Raw genomic sequence first — 13,728 nt, 5'->3', positions numbered from 1 at the left:
TTCCTTTGACCTCATACCTTCTCAATTGCTTTGTATGTCTTAAGATCTTCTTCAAAACTTTTGATTTTGTCTGTATCTGCTAACATAATGTAGTTGGAAATTGGTGCTCTAGCTCTTCCTTTTGACTGCACATAGGAACGGTACTCTGTGGGCAAATCAAAACGCACCACCAAGTTGCATTTTGGTATGTCAACACCCTCTTCTACAATACTAGTAGCAATAAGTAGGTTGGTCTCATGTGCTCGAAATTTTCTAAGAACCTGCAAAAGTAATGAAGACAAATTTGACATATTAGTCCAAGATCTGTTACCATCATGAGATTCAACAAAAGGCAGTAAAAACCAAGATGACTGGCTCAGACGCCCCCAAAGCATGTCCAGACATGAAAATACAAAACTATTACAAAGAATCTTTTCAGAAACATAACAAGACTATTTATCAGAACCAGCAGATTTCTAGGAATAACATCTGATATATGGAACCACATGTGTCTAAGAAGCTACTATAACCCCTAGAAATGGAGAGGATCCCCCCTATCTACTTACAAGTTTTCAGTTGTGGTATTAAAGAAAAAAAAAAATGCTGCTTTCAGGACACCATCTTTTCCCAAACATTTCTGAGGCTGAAGCATCCTCAGGGTAGAGCACATTCTAGAGCTGGCACTTCTGGTATTTATACTATATAAGAAACAATACTAAGGAAAGGTGTGGTGTCAGGACCACAACCCAGACAGGATGAACTTTAAACGATGTAAAATCAGGTGGGTTTTTTTAATATTTATAACATTTAATGATTAACCAAACTCACATTTAGAAAAGATAAATATTAAAATCAGCTTAACTACTGAAAATGTCAGTAAGCCTGACATTCTTTACAGTAGTATTATATTACCACTAACACAATGCAGAAAAATTAGATAATGATCTGACTAAATATAAACATGATTTTACATGAAGTTTTAATTTCTATTTGTGTAATGTAACATAGCAGTATCTCCAAACGTACTTTTATTGTTTTACAAACAACATCTGAATCTCCAATAAGTAGGCGTATTTGTTAAAACAAAGCTGTTCCCTGGACTTCTAATGACTGTGCCCCAGACTCTGCCTGTTGGTTTGTTTTGTTTTCAAAGACACACACACACAAAAGGTTCTGAAGGTACCACCAGTTTGAATTTTTTTTTCTTGAAGTTACCTCTTCCTGTTTTCTAAATTCTACTTCCATCTGCTTGTTACGAGGCTGGTTCTTGCCAATGCCATGTCCAGTTATAAAATTGCTACTGATATAAGCCAGTTCTGGATCTTGCTTGCCAGCTTCTTTTATCAACCTAAAAATATTACACGTGTTTTAGAAGTTACACAACCCACAAAATGGAAGAAAATCTTTTGTTTGTAAGACCTATATTAAAAGGAAAAGTGGAAGCATGACAATTAAGTCATGCTAACATATAAATTGACTGCAGTCTTCTCGAAAACCTCTGTAAGGTTACCACAAGACAGACTGCATACAGAAACACAAGGAGTGCTCATGCATCAGACACATTTCAGACCTATCATGGTAAAACTAGGTATTCTGAAACCAATCTATTACTCTAAGGCTCTCTGTTGTTAAAGCACCCTACTCAAAATTACTTTGTTAATCTCTTTTTCTGTAAGCTATAGCTGATCTTAGAAGAAAGACCTGTAACTGCTTCCTCAACAAAAGTATATTTCCTCAGTATAAAATGTTAACTTTTAGGTTAAAATTTAAGATTGTAATTCTACTTAATATTAGAACATACATTCTGTTCAAGTACACTGGTGACAAAATATTGACCTGTTCTCAAGAGTCATGCTCAGCCTACCCAATGAGATGTTCACTACTTGTGAAATTAACCCAAGTAGAGGACAAAATACAATTCTTTAAAAGGAATACTCAACAGAGATGTGAGGAGCATTCATGCTCTCACTTCATTTCCACTCAGTTTATTCTTTATGTTACAGAAGCAGAAAACGCTGGCTTCTGCAGTGTTCTGATTTCACAGATAAGGTAGAAGATTGCTCACCTATATAATGCCCTAAATCTAAGAATGAGGCATGTGTGGATTTAAAACCACAATTACAGTGCACAATCAAAGGAAGTATCAGTTTCCAGGATGAACAGAATTTGGAACTTCTCAGCTGTAACAGGCTAATTTTAAGCAGCAGAGCCAATAAAAACCAAGGGATTATATACAACAAATAATCCCTTGCATTTGTCACTACAGCCATCCCAGCACTACTCTGCTCAAAGCATATCCATCCTGTCCATTGCCAGGTGCTCCTCACAGCCAAAGAACAGCCTACCTCTCTACACCTCCAGCAGCAACTCCAACCTTTCCCAAAAAGACCTCTAGCATTTCTGCCTCTCATATAAGTAGATGGGTGTGGTGCCAGTCCCTGGCTACAAGCCTACCATCTGCCCAGCAAGCTGCTGCCAAACCAGATGGAAAATGACAAAGTTCTCCCTGCTCCTTCTAACCTCAGAAAACTACTGAAGTCTTGCCCCCTTTCCTAGTCCCTGTTTTAAACAAAATTTATGGGAACATAAAACACCTTGAAGGCTTTCCTCCTTATAGATCTGTTAAAACTGGAATGAACAGGGAGATAGGCAAGAGGACAGAAGAGGCATACAACTTGCCACCCTTAGGGGAATAGACTAGAAGGATCCTCCTGTGCCAAAATGCAAATGTGGTTTGTTAGTTCAAGGCCAAATGGAGTTACGTTTCTGTATGCAGTCTAGGCTCTCAAGACAGACACTCTAAGAAAGCATGAGTTAATAACTGGACAGAAATATTTTTTTAATATTTCTTTTTCAACATGGCATTTCTGTGAGGTCATACAGATTGAGTACCTACTAAATATCTTAAACACTCTTACTTTAGTTCACTTGTATAGAAACGGACAATTAAAAGCATCTGAATAAATACTTCATTGCAAATCTTCAGCAAGTTCCTGAGAAATATTCACTACTTCAACCTTGTGACTAAAAAAAAGTATTTGTGGTAGGTAACAGGTGGTGTTTTTCAAACAGATACAGGAACTTCTGCTTTCAAACCCTTCTCTTAAGAGGGCTGAGAGGGACTGCAACACAAATGGAAGGAAACTGGGCTTCGGAAAATCTCTTCTGTTCTGAAAAAGAGCTTATAGGCACCAGAACTCAACTGTATACACCAAATTAAACAGTGCGCGAGCCTCTCCATCGACTGAGTGTAATAATAACTAAAGACCCAGAAAGTACAACTCATGCCATGAATTTTGCCCTTCTTCCGTCATACTGGATTTCATAAAATGGTATTCCAAATACTACCGTAATAAATATATTTTAAGAAAAATTATACTTCTGTTTTAACTCAGTTCCTTTTAATGATCCATACTGGATTACTGGAAGCTCAAGTAGCTGTGATATACTAATTCAATCACTCATGACTCTCCCATTCAGGAGAAAGTCTTCCCCCTATATATAGCCTAATTATAGCTATCATCAGGAGAGGCCCTTGAACTAAATCCACTCTGCTGAAGAGGGCCTACAATGAGCTTCTCCACTAAAGGCTTCCGGTCTTAATTCCAACAGCTCAAGTCTGATGGTCAATACAACATCGGGTATTCTGAAATCAGGTGCTACATGAGGTGAAGGAGCATTTTGAGAATCTGGCAGCTAGCTTTCCGAAGGGGATAAAAAGTTACATTCAGTTTTATATTTTGCCACCAATAACCTCTGCTCAAGATGCCTAAAGCTCAAAGATGGCAGAATTTGATCACCTATTTCATCTAGAGACCATATTCTGTCAGGTTCAACAGCAGATAGGACATTGTATAGTGCATAAATCACAGAATACAAGAATGCACAGTGGAAAACCAGTATTATTTAAATCACATTCATAATGGAACAGAGAAGAAAAAAGTTTTCAGAATTCTGTGCATTCCCTGCCGGGTAATGAAATACTCATTTCAGCTCAGCAAAAGACTGTTAATGTTATTTCTTCAGGACTTACTAACAGAATACGTTCATTTTGCTGAACAGCTTGGTTTGCCTCATACTGCAGATTTATGTAAACATATTTAAAATGCAAAAAAGAAAAGAGAAAAGACAAAAGTTGACAAAAAACACATAGGCAAGTCTGCAGATCAAAGGATATGTTATGCACTTATTGACTCAAGCAAAAATGTACCAACAGAGGGGTCAGATTTAGAGGTATCCAGGATGCAATGAACACCTTGCATAGGACGTTTGCTACACTATCAGAGAAACCTATCAAAAAACCAAAACCAGGATAGGTGAATCAATCATGTCATTCACAGTTTGTGGAAAACAGCTTTTAACAATTAAGTGTTATACATAACTAACATGTATCACATTCGAGAATACAAACTGACAAGGAACTACAATATTGCAAGCTGGCAAACACTCCCAGGGTTCATATTTTTCTTGGTGGAGACTTCAAGAAAGCACTTAGTGTTTGACTAAATAGGTGCTTTATAAACATCAACTGTGAAAGTAGTACTGGTAAATATTGAGAGATATTTGTGCAAGAGTAAGTTTGATTTTCTCTAGACTTGGATCATATAATACTGTCATTTAGTAGGGTAATGGTGAGATTTCCAGAAGTCTTGCACTCAGTAGGCTAGAGAAGTTTCCAACATCCATTGCAAATATAAATTTAAAGACTGATTAAAATAAATCAGTATATGCTTATTTTATAGGTTTAGTACAGTATTTCACATTTTGCCTTCTAAAGGAATCAAATTAAAAAACTCAGGACCGAAACAAGTCCTCCAGTACAACTTTCAAAGATATATGCTCTTCCCTATGCTTTAGAATATTCCATATCATCTCCTACACCAACTTTATAAATAGACTTCTGAAAATACATGGCAATCCCCTATATATTCATGATATTAACATCCTGGCAGCTGAGTCTGCCTTTTTTCTTCAGAATATTTATTTTAAATAAAATGCTTTACCTATTTAGAACAACTGCTGTGTATCTTCTTTCCACAAAAATAATTCCACATAAAATATTAGTAAAGGGAGATGGGAAATTAGTCTCTGGCTTCTCTTTCTCCTCAATTTCTTCATCCTCATCATCATCTTCAGAATCACTCCAAGATACGTAATTATCCTGATTCCTATTGTTATACCATTCAACACTTTCAAACTGCTGCCGTTCATATGGTTTGTATTTGCGCAAGATTTCAAGCAGCTTTATTACTTTTGGGGTCACAAATTTCAGGTCAAGTGAGGCAGGCGAGAAGTGCTCTTCACAGAGTGCATGTATTTTCCTTAGGAAAGTGTCTGTAAACAATAAAAATTTCCTGTGCAGCTCCTCTTGTTCATGTTTGATATACTTCTGCAGCTCTCTCACCATCATCCCAGCTACCTTATCTGCACACCACGGTCCCAGAACAACCAACACAGCTCGACAGTCCGACAATATCTACAACAAATGAATTCAAGTATCAGTTCAAAGAGTACATTCATGAACTATTCATTTAAGACTAGGGGCTTTTTTCTCTTACAGCACAGTCTATGTAAGGATTATGACAATTTTTCTATTAAAAAAAAATGCAGAAGTCTGTTTTTCTTATTTAGATGACCTTGGGAAATTTGGTGTTTCTAATGGACCAAGTTCCCCCCTCCCCCTTAAATTACTACCAATCAACTTCAAACTGTACATTTGTAAATCTCCAAAATACCCCAAGCTTAATCAAAATTTTGCTATTTTGTAGAACTGTAATTTGAAAATTATACTACAAAGAAGAGTATTTTTTGAAGCAGCTAGATAAACAAAGCAAAAATTCTTATCTTTATTATATAACATAGAACTAATAGAATAAACACTTTACTGGGCATTTTTACTTTATTTACTACTGACAGCTGGCAGGGTTTCAAAAGCATATAACCAGAAAGTTGCACAGTGGCCTTAGGGTAGCCTTAGGAAGTCTATCCTTTCAAAGGAAAAACAGAACACAGTGCTTTGTATGTGTGGGTGGAATACTAAAACAAGAGAACTATATCCTATTCAGAGAAAACAGAATAGGCATTAGAGTACCATCATAATCTTATCTGATGAGAAGTTGTTCCCTCCTGAAGAGTGAAGTTGTCAGGCAATAAACTAGCAATTCAGAAATGGGGTACACTGGTAAAAGGACTTATCATTTGGATGCCCTTTATTGCACCAGAAGAACTACAACTGAACTGTAACAGTCAGGATGCTGGTTTTCAGCTGCTACTTTAATTTCTCTTCCTTCTTCCCTTCTGTGAGGAAATAAAGAACAGGCTATCATCCTCTTGATGCTATCCTCTGAGAAGTTTATTAGCTCTAACACTTAAGGGCAAAATTATCTAGAGTAATTGTAACTTCATACAGAGGCTTGATACTCCTACATTGCCAAGACATAAAACACCTCAGTCTGAAACTCATTTACTTTCTTAATTTGGGTGCCTCCATCTTCTCTGAGATGCTTTAGATGTATAGCAGTTAATCCACTCTTCTGGACTCTGCAAGTCATGAAGATTGCCTCCAACCAGCATTCCTTATGTATTTTAGCCTATTACTGTTTAAGTTTAGCACAAAAGTAACCAGGACTTCCAATTCCCATGCACTATGATAGGCTGCCTTATGTACCATCTTTCCCTCTGGCACAAACAGTATTTTATGGACAGAGTCAGAGTCCTCAGTTTCTAAGAATGCTAAAGGAAACCAAAATATTTTGGGCTGAAGAAAGAAATACAGTCTATGAGAAATTTGGAGAATATGACAGGAATAGTCACAGTAGTGACTCACTACTGACTTCTTGTTCAAAGACTTACATCTATGTAAGTTCAAAGACTTACAACTACATTAGGAGGTAATTCCAAACCGGGAAGCCCAAGCAGGGTTAAAAAAGGCGTCTGGACCCTCTGTGTGAGAGGTCCCTGCTAAACACTCCACACCTTCTGGGCCAAAAGTCAGGACTACACAGGGGCAAACACAGAGAAAGTCAGGGGCAAGCTTGAGATTCAAATTCCATTCCAGCAAGGTGTGTCACTAGTCCAATACTGTTCTAAGATAAACTGCAGACACCATACATCTCTGGCTGGAATTTTTCCCTAAATTCTTCCTTTATCAACTTTTAATGCAACTGGGTACAGTCCAAATTCTTCCTGAAGCATTATTTCCTCTTCTGTACTGAATTTATTCAAAGGTCATAGGAGATTGTGAAAATGTAGTATTCTTGACTTCAGAGATAAGGACCAACTACATCAGGGTGCAGAACTGTTTTAGTGTTTTAAGCAAGTCTGAATCTCAAACTAAATGAAATTCTAATCAATGCCTGCCATTGAAGCCCCACTCATTTACGAACACAACTGCATGTTAATGAACACAAAAATCAGAAGTCTTTTTGCTTCAGATAATCAAGGATGGCTAGCTTAGGAAGTTTCAGTTATGTAACATATGTGGCAAAGAAAAACAGTAACAAGATTTCTGCTCCCCAGGTTTCTCACATTTCTTGATATTCTTACCTGCTTAGAAATTAAGGTAGAATCTCTTTCTTTTGAATGCACAGATATGTTGCAGTCATTTAGAAAAGCCAGTGCTTCATCCAATTCCTTTAATAATCTTCCATACAGCCCACTTTTGTCAGTATATGGTCCACAGTCTACAACAATCTCACATGGCTGAGAAGTATATCTTAATGAGGGCAAAGATCAAATTAAACACAGTTCTGAAAGCCAGGGCTATTTCAGCTCTAAATGTTATACAGCAAACACAACAGCAACATGATGTGTATTCAAGAACATTTCTTTCCCCACCATGAATTAAGAATTATTAAAAGTTATACAGTTAAACACTTTAGAAAAACCTCCACCACCCCAAATACTGAACTACTTAATTCTAGATACTGTTCTAATACACTTCTAAAAAGGAGGTTAATATATTGCTATCTTCACTTTAAATATTGGAAAATTTAAGGAAATTCAATTTACTTCATCAACATCTTCACTCATTTTTCCATAGTGCACTCTCTTGATATACAAAAGAAAACCAATCCACATAATGTAAATTTATGTCTATATATCCATTTACACAAGTAAAATAATTACTATTCTTGAATGGCAGTAAGAAATTCTTAAAAGCAAATTGTTCAGATGAGTTCAAAAAAATGCATTTAAAACATTTACACACAGACGAAACACCTGCTCCATAACATGAAAAAAACCCACTTTTAACTTTGTCTGAAACACAACAGTACAGTAGAGGTGGAAGAAGAAAACATTCTACGTGGCAATCATTTCACCTTAATTATTCCCTACACCAAGTCATCGCATTATCACCACCTTTAGTTTAACAACATTAATAGGATTCTAGATTCTGTAACTCACTTGCCCTGCTATTTAAATATTTACTACCTCCTCTCATCTCCCTCTATCTTTCATCAGCCTTTAAGACCCAGGCTATGCATTTGGGGGAAAAAAAAAAAAGGCAACTTCTCTGGCATTAAGAACACATTGTACTGTGGACATTGCAACACATTCCTAAATAGTGACATTATGGCATCCACTGGACATGAGATAGTTACACTTCAAACAAAAGAGTTCATTTTAAAAGTTCAGGAATATTTTGTGAAATGTCAATTTTTTAGCTTGGTGGTGCGTTGAGGGTTTTTTGGTTGTTTTGGGTTGGGTTTGTTTGTTTGAGGATCTTTTGTTGTGTCTTTGCTGTTTTATTTTTTAACTACAGAAAATCTCTCCATACCAAGGCCAATCAGCCTTTGTATTCATAAGCCATTTAACATTCCATCTCTGCCCTAACGGAATAGCAGCATCATATACACACAATTCTAAAATTTAGAAGATGAAATATTGCTACTGATTTATTCCTCTATCCAAAAAGGAAATGCAGGCATCAATTTACCAACAATCATTATAAAACACACCTGTCTAAGACCACCAAATCAGTTGCAGTTTCAGCATTGCTCTTTAAAATTTTCTCCAGTTTCTGGATCTTCTCCTCTAACTCAGCAGGATCACATTTCCCATTTAAAATGGAAGCTGTTAATCCCAAAATTCGAGGACATGATGGATAATCCTCACAGATCTGTGAAATCAAATCAAATTAAATTATTTGCAAAAGGTATCCTGTTAATCTACCTGCAAACTTACGATGCTTAGGCTGGAAACTTTTATTTCAATATCAGGTGTTGCAAAAGGAACCAAACACTGAATTAATATTTTCTGTTCTACTGACAGGAAGCTAAACAGCCATCATATTTAAAGGTAAATACTTACAACATGGAAAAATAGAAACAGTTAGCATTAAACAGAATATCCTTGTCACACTTACAATACATGTCATAATACTTCCACACCATATAAAAAGGCACATGCACTTGAGAAGAGATTTGGAAAGAGATTTATTATGCAGGTATCTCTCACTTATAAGCCAAATACGACATGGAGCCAATAATATTCTGGAAAGAGCCCTAAACACACCTTTAGAAATCAGCATTTTTAAAAATAACAAAATTCCCCTAATGCAATAAATTTAGCTTCTCTGTTAATGACAGATTTTTCTTTAATCCCCACTACAAAATACAGTAAATACATTATTCTTCTACCTCATAGTACCACTGAAGTCTTAACTCAATCCAGTAATTTCACAGTCCCAGGAACATGCTAACATTGGTTCCACTAATATTTTTTTCTTGGTAGTAAAAGTTGCCTGAAATGGTTCCCAATTCTCCAGCCCTCCCACTGAATTCTTCTCCTCAGCCAAGCATATTAAACATTCATGCAATAAATGCACCTTCATAATTTCACGGTATGGATGATCCTGGATGGCGAGATGGCACTCATCAAACACCAGAAGATTAATATCTGACAGGGATAAATACTCATGTCTCAAAACAGTCAAAGCAACATGACATGTCATAACCAGAACCTAGGTTGAAAGGAAAGAAACAAATGTCAGTACAAGGGAAGTACAAGCTGTCTGAGGTCAAGGTGAAGGAGGAAAAGCCTTCAGCACATCTTGTGAGACAGCATTAACAAATATCAACCCCTATTCATCTACCTACACCAGGTAAGGACGAAAGAGAATCAAACACTCTCTACTGGAGAAAGTTATCTATCTGAAGGGGGGTGTTCATATATACATGCATACGAATTTGTGTGCGTTTGTATATCTCCAGTCACATGCCTAGTTAAAAAATGAATACAACAATCTCAACACCAATCAGACTACACAGAACAAGCATCATTAAATCCTAATAAGTTAAGTTAGTGTCCTTATGTGTCCCAGCATCATGTCTCTGGCAAGAAGGATAGTTTTTTCATAAGCTCTTAACTATTTGCAGCTATAACATAAGCAAGATGTTATCAGAATTCTTTTTAAAGAAAAACTTATTTCTTGTACACATAAAAATGGAGCTCTTTAATAAAATTATGTACTATTTTTACACTCACTTTGAACTTCACTAAGTATAGTAACACTTTCTGTTATCGGAGTTCCTCAGATGTGCTCCACAGACCATTACTAATCACTAGAAAGAAAACCCCAAAACCCTAACATTTAATAGGATTTTAATAGCATTTAAAGTATAGTATGCACACTCAAAATTTCTTCTGCAATCAACATCATGAACAAGTCAGGGAGATTTAAAACAAAGGACTTAGAGGATGGCTTTTTAAAAACAACCTGACAATGCCTATATATATTTGCCTCAAAATTAACATATAAATATTACCAATATGCTGGATTTCTTTTTTAAAAAGACTGAATGTATATTCGGAAGAAACCACTTCTGATCCAACCTCTCTGTCTGTATGCTTTGCTTATAGTTTTTACTTAATACATTACCTGATGCTTGGAGAATTCCTGACTCCACTTCTCTTTTGTCCATGATTCAGTTATCTCTAAACTTGAATATTCTCCCACTTTAAGGTCTGAATGTGTCCTGACAGCTGACACTTGTTGAGCAACTTGATTTGCTTAAGAAAAAAAAAACCTCATTACATAAAGGTCTTCTCATACTTTAATTTGTGTGTCATATGACCTAGCACCATATTTTATAACATGATCTTTAGTGTAGGCTAACGTTAAACCATGGGTACCTGGCAACTGTCTTTACGCAAAACCACATCAAGGAAACAGATCGGTAACTAAATTGCACTTCACATTCAATGTCTTAACTTCAAACTAGAAAACAGAACATGTTATATATATAAACAGGTTACGTTAAACGCATGATGAAACAACAGATGAAAGGCACTGCACCCTTGCTGTTGAAGACTTTATGCAAAAGTTTCTCCCAGCTTTACTTTCAGAGAACTACTGCTACAGAATATTCCATGGAAATATTAGCAGTGTGTTTGGGAACATTTCCTCTTACCCGAGTTGACCAAGAACACAGTTCTTTTTCCGTTTTTGTTGAAATCTCCCCTGATCTGATAGGACAGCTCTTTAGTGAGTAGTACTGCAATAAAAGTCTTCCCTGAGCCAGTGTTTAAGCAGACTATTGTATTATGATCCAAAGCTGCTTCAAGCAGTTCAACCTAGGTTTAAAAAATAATAATGCCCTTACTTGCAGCAATGCATGAAAAAGCTGACAAAAAAATAACAAAAGTGATAAACTATAGACAAGTCAGTAGTATCGCCTGAGATCTTTCCAGTGCCATATAATTAACAGATCTTTTTCATAACAATGTATTCTCACAATCTCTCAAAAACATTAACACACTATGTATAGTCCAGCTTTAAAATCCTTCAGTACCACAGTTTGCTCTCAGGTAGCTTTCTAAATATATCTTTTTAATAGATCATTCTGTTGCTAGATACATTGTGAAAAAAAAGAAGCTACAGCTTTTACATCTAACTGCACACATCAATTCAACCAAACAAGCAAGAAGGCTAGCTCAAGGTGATCCAAGTTTCTCAGTAATACTAACAAAACACTTCTGGGCACCTCTGTAGTGCAAAGAGAACTGATATTCTAGAACTCAGAAACAGTTTTCCATAACAAAGTGAAAATCAGAGTACCCTGATTGGGTTTCTGACTTTAGAGGGCTGCTTCGACCAGTGTGTGAACCAAAAATCAGAACTAGTATACAATGTGGAAGACAAAGTGAGAGGTGGAAGGAGACATGATGTCTGCATACAATTGAGAGGCACAGTTTATTTGTCCCTTGCAGCATTCTGCAGAGAGTGGCAGGAGAAACACCCAGCTTAAAAGCTGTTCTGACTGTTAGAGCAAACTGAGAAGAGGGAATGGGGATATAACAAACGTAAAAAACCAGCCAAACTACAGAATTAGCTCCCAACAGGTGGTGCTGAGAGAGACATGTCTTGACAGTGTGCATCACTGCATGTTCTCCACCTGCTCTTGTTCTTTTTCCATTAATTAATGGATTTAATTTTACTTTTTTTGATGTTACTGTATTAGTACTATCACTAGTACCTGATATTTTCTTGGCGTGTAAATGTTATCATGAATTGCTTCTTGTTGCCATGGTAGTCCAAAAAATGGACCCATTGGGGAGGAAGCAGGGGTCATGAGCTGCAGTCCCGCCATGCTGAGGGATTGCAAAGCAGGGCTTTTCATTCATTCATCCAGTGTTTCTTTCATTGCATTTTTGTTCCAGCACAGCCTACTATGAGAAGAAAATGAACAGTATTAGATATAGTTGCAATCTCAAGCAAGAAGAGAAAATTTATATTAAGAAAAGGACATTACTTCATTTTACTTACAGAAGTGTTCTTCTTACACTATTTTCAGCAGAAATTGTTAATTTTAAATTTACAGGCGCTTCTCCACTTGAAGATATGTGCTAATCAAAGTACCCCCGAAATTCAAAAGGAGCTGTACTTTACAGGACAATGCTCATTCTATGCAATTGGATTTACACACATACATTTTAATATGAAGTTCCATTTATGGTCTGACAGAATCTCATTTTATATCTTTACAACAAACTTTAAAAAGTAAAGCTGTTTAACCTTTACTGCAGGAAAGAAAAACACTGATTTTCTACAGCATAGGCAAAGTATCATTTTCCATTTTTCCTTCCAACCAAAAAGGCCTTTGACCAGTTAAAGCTCTAAATACATGCAAACAGGAATTCTATTCTAATAGCTAGGAGAAGAACAGGAACTACCCAAGAACTTCAGTATTTTCAAATCATCAGATTCTGATAAGATTATCTTTTTAAGAACTGTTAGAAGCATTATAAATAATTGCTGATGACTCTGGTAAGGACTAATACAGAATGGGACCCTTATCAGGTTAACCACCAATTTCCATAAAGACACTATAATTCATAAACAAACAAGGCATTCAGAACTTCATGACAATTATGCACTGGAGAATACTTTCCCACTGAGGCTATGAAGTTCTCATCACAGGGTGGGGAGAGGGTCCTGTGCGTGTCTGAGTGAGTTAAAAACATTTGCTATTTGTCAGGAATGATCAAAATGAAAACAAACAAAAACTAAACAAAAAAACTTACCAACTAGAAAAAACAAACAAACCCCACAACAAAAAACCTTTAGCCTGGGAAAGTGATCATGGCCTGATGACATAGAAGAATATTGCTGACATATACAGGAACATGCTACATGAAATCTAAGGAATTTTGAATACTCCCCTCTTTAAACTGGATACATACCCTATCCAAAACCCAGTATTTTCAAAAGTTAGTTTTCCTCAAAATTCCTACAAGCTCTATATT

General features: G+C 36.3%; 1 protein-coding gene across 5 annotated transcripts in view; it reads right to left on the bottom strand.

The window, feature by feature from the left end:
- DICER1 (dicer 1, ribonuclease III) overlaps window positions 1-13,728 on the bottom strand; it is a 68,009-nt gene that overhangs the window by 29,302 nt on the left and 24,979 nt on the right. For 3 of the 5 annotated variants that reach the window (XM_032110739.1, XM_032110738.1, XM_032110740.1), the window contains exons 4-12: window positions 12,459-12,651; window positions 11,394-11,556; window positions 10,862-10,992; window positions 9,809-9,943; window positions 8,940-9,100; window positions 7,525-7,693; window positions 4,983-5,455; window positions 1,195-1,327; window positions 18-260 (exon numbers count right to left, since the gene is read on the bottom strand). In XM_032110739.1, coding sequence (XP_031966630.1) covers window positions 18-260; window positions 1,195-1,327; window positions 4,983-5,455; window positions 7,525-7,693; window positions 8,940-9,100; window positions 9,809-9,943; window positions 10,862-10,992; window positions 11,394-11,556; window positions 12,459-12,602 — 1,752 coding nt within the window. In that variant the 5' untranslated portion in view covers window positions 12,603-12,651. The remainder of the gene's footprint in view (window positions 1-17; window positions 261-1,194; window positions 1,328-4,982; window positions 5,456-7,524; window positions 7,694-8,939; window positions 9,101-9,808; window positions 9,944-10,861; window positions 10,993-11,393; window positions 11,557-12,458; window positions 12,652-13,728) is intronic. The other 2 variants (XM_032110743.1, XM_032110741.1) reach the window with 1 other exon arrangement.

Source organism: Corvus moneduloides, chromosome 6 (assembly GCF_009650955.1).
Source record: "Corvus moneduloides isolate bCorMon1 chromosome 6, bCorMon1.pri, whole genome shotgun sequence".
NCBI classification, from domain to species: Eukaryota; Metazoa; Chordata; class Aves; order Passeriformes; family Corvidae; genus Corvus; species Corvus moneduloides.
The sequence above is the reverse complement of the archived record's forward strand: the minus strand, read 5'-3'. Positions and strand labels throughout refer to the sequence as shown.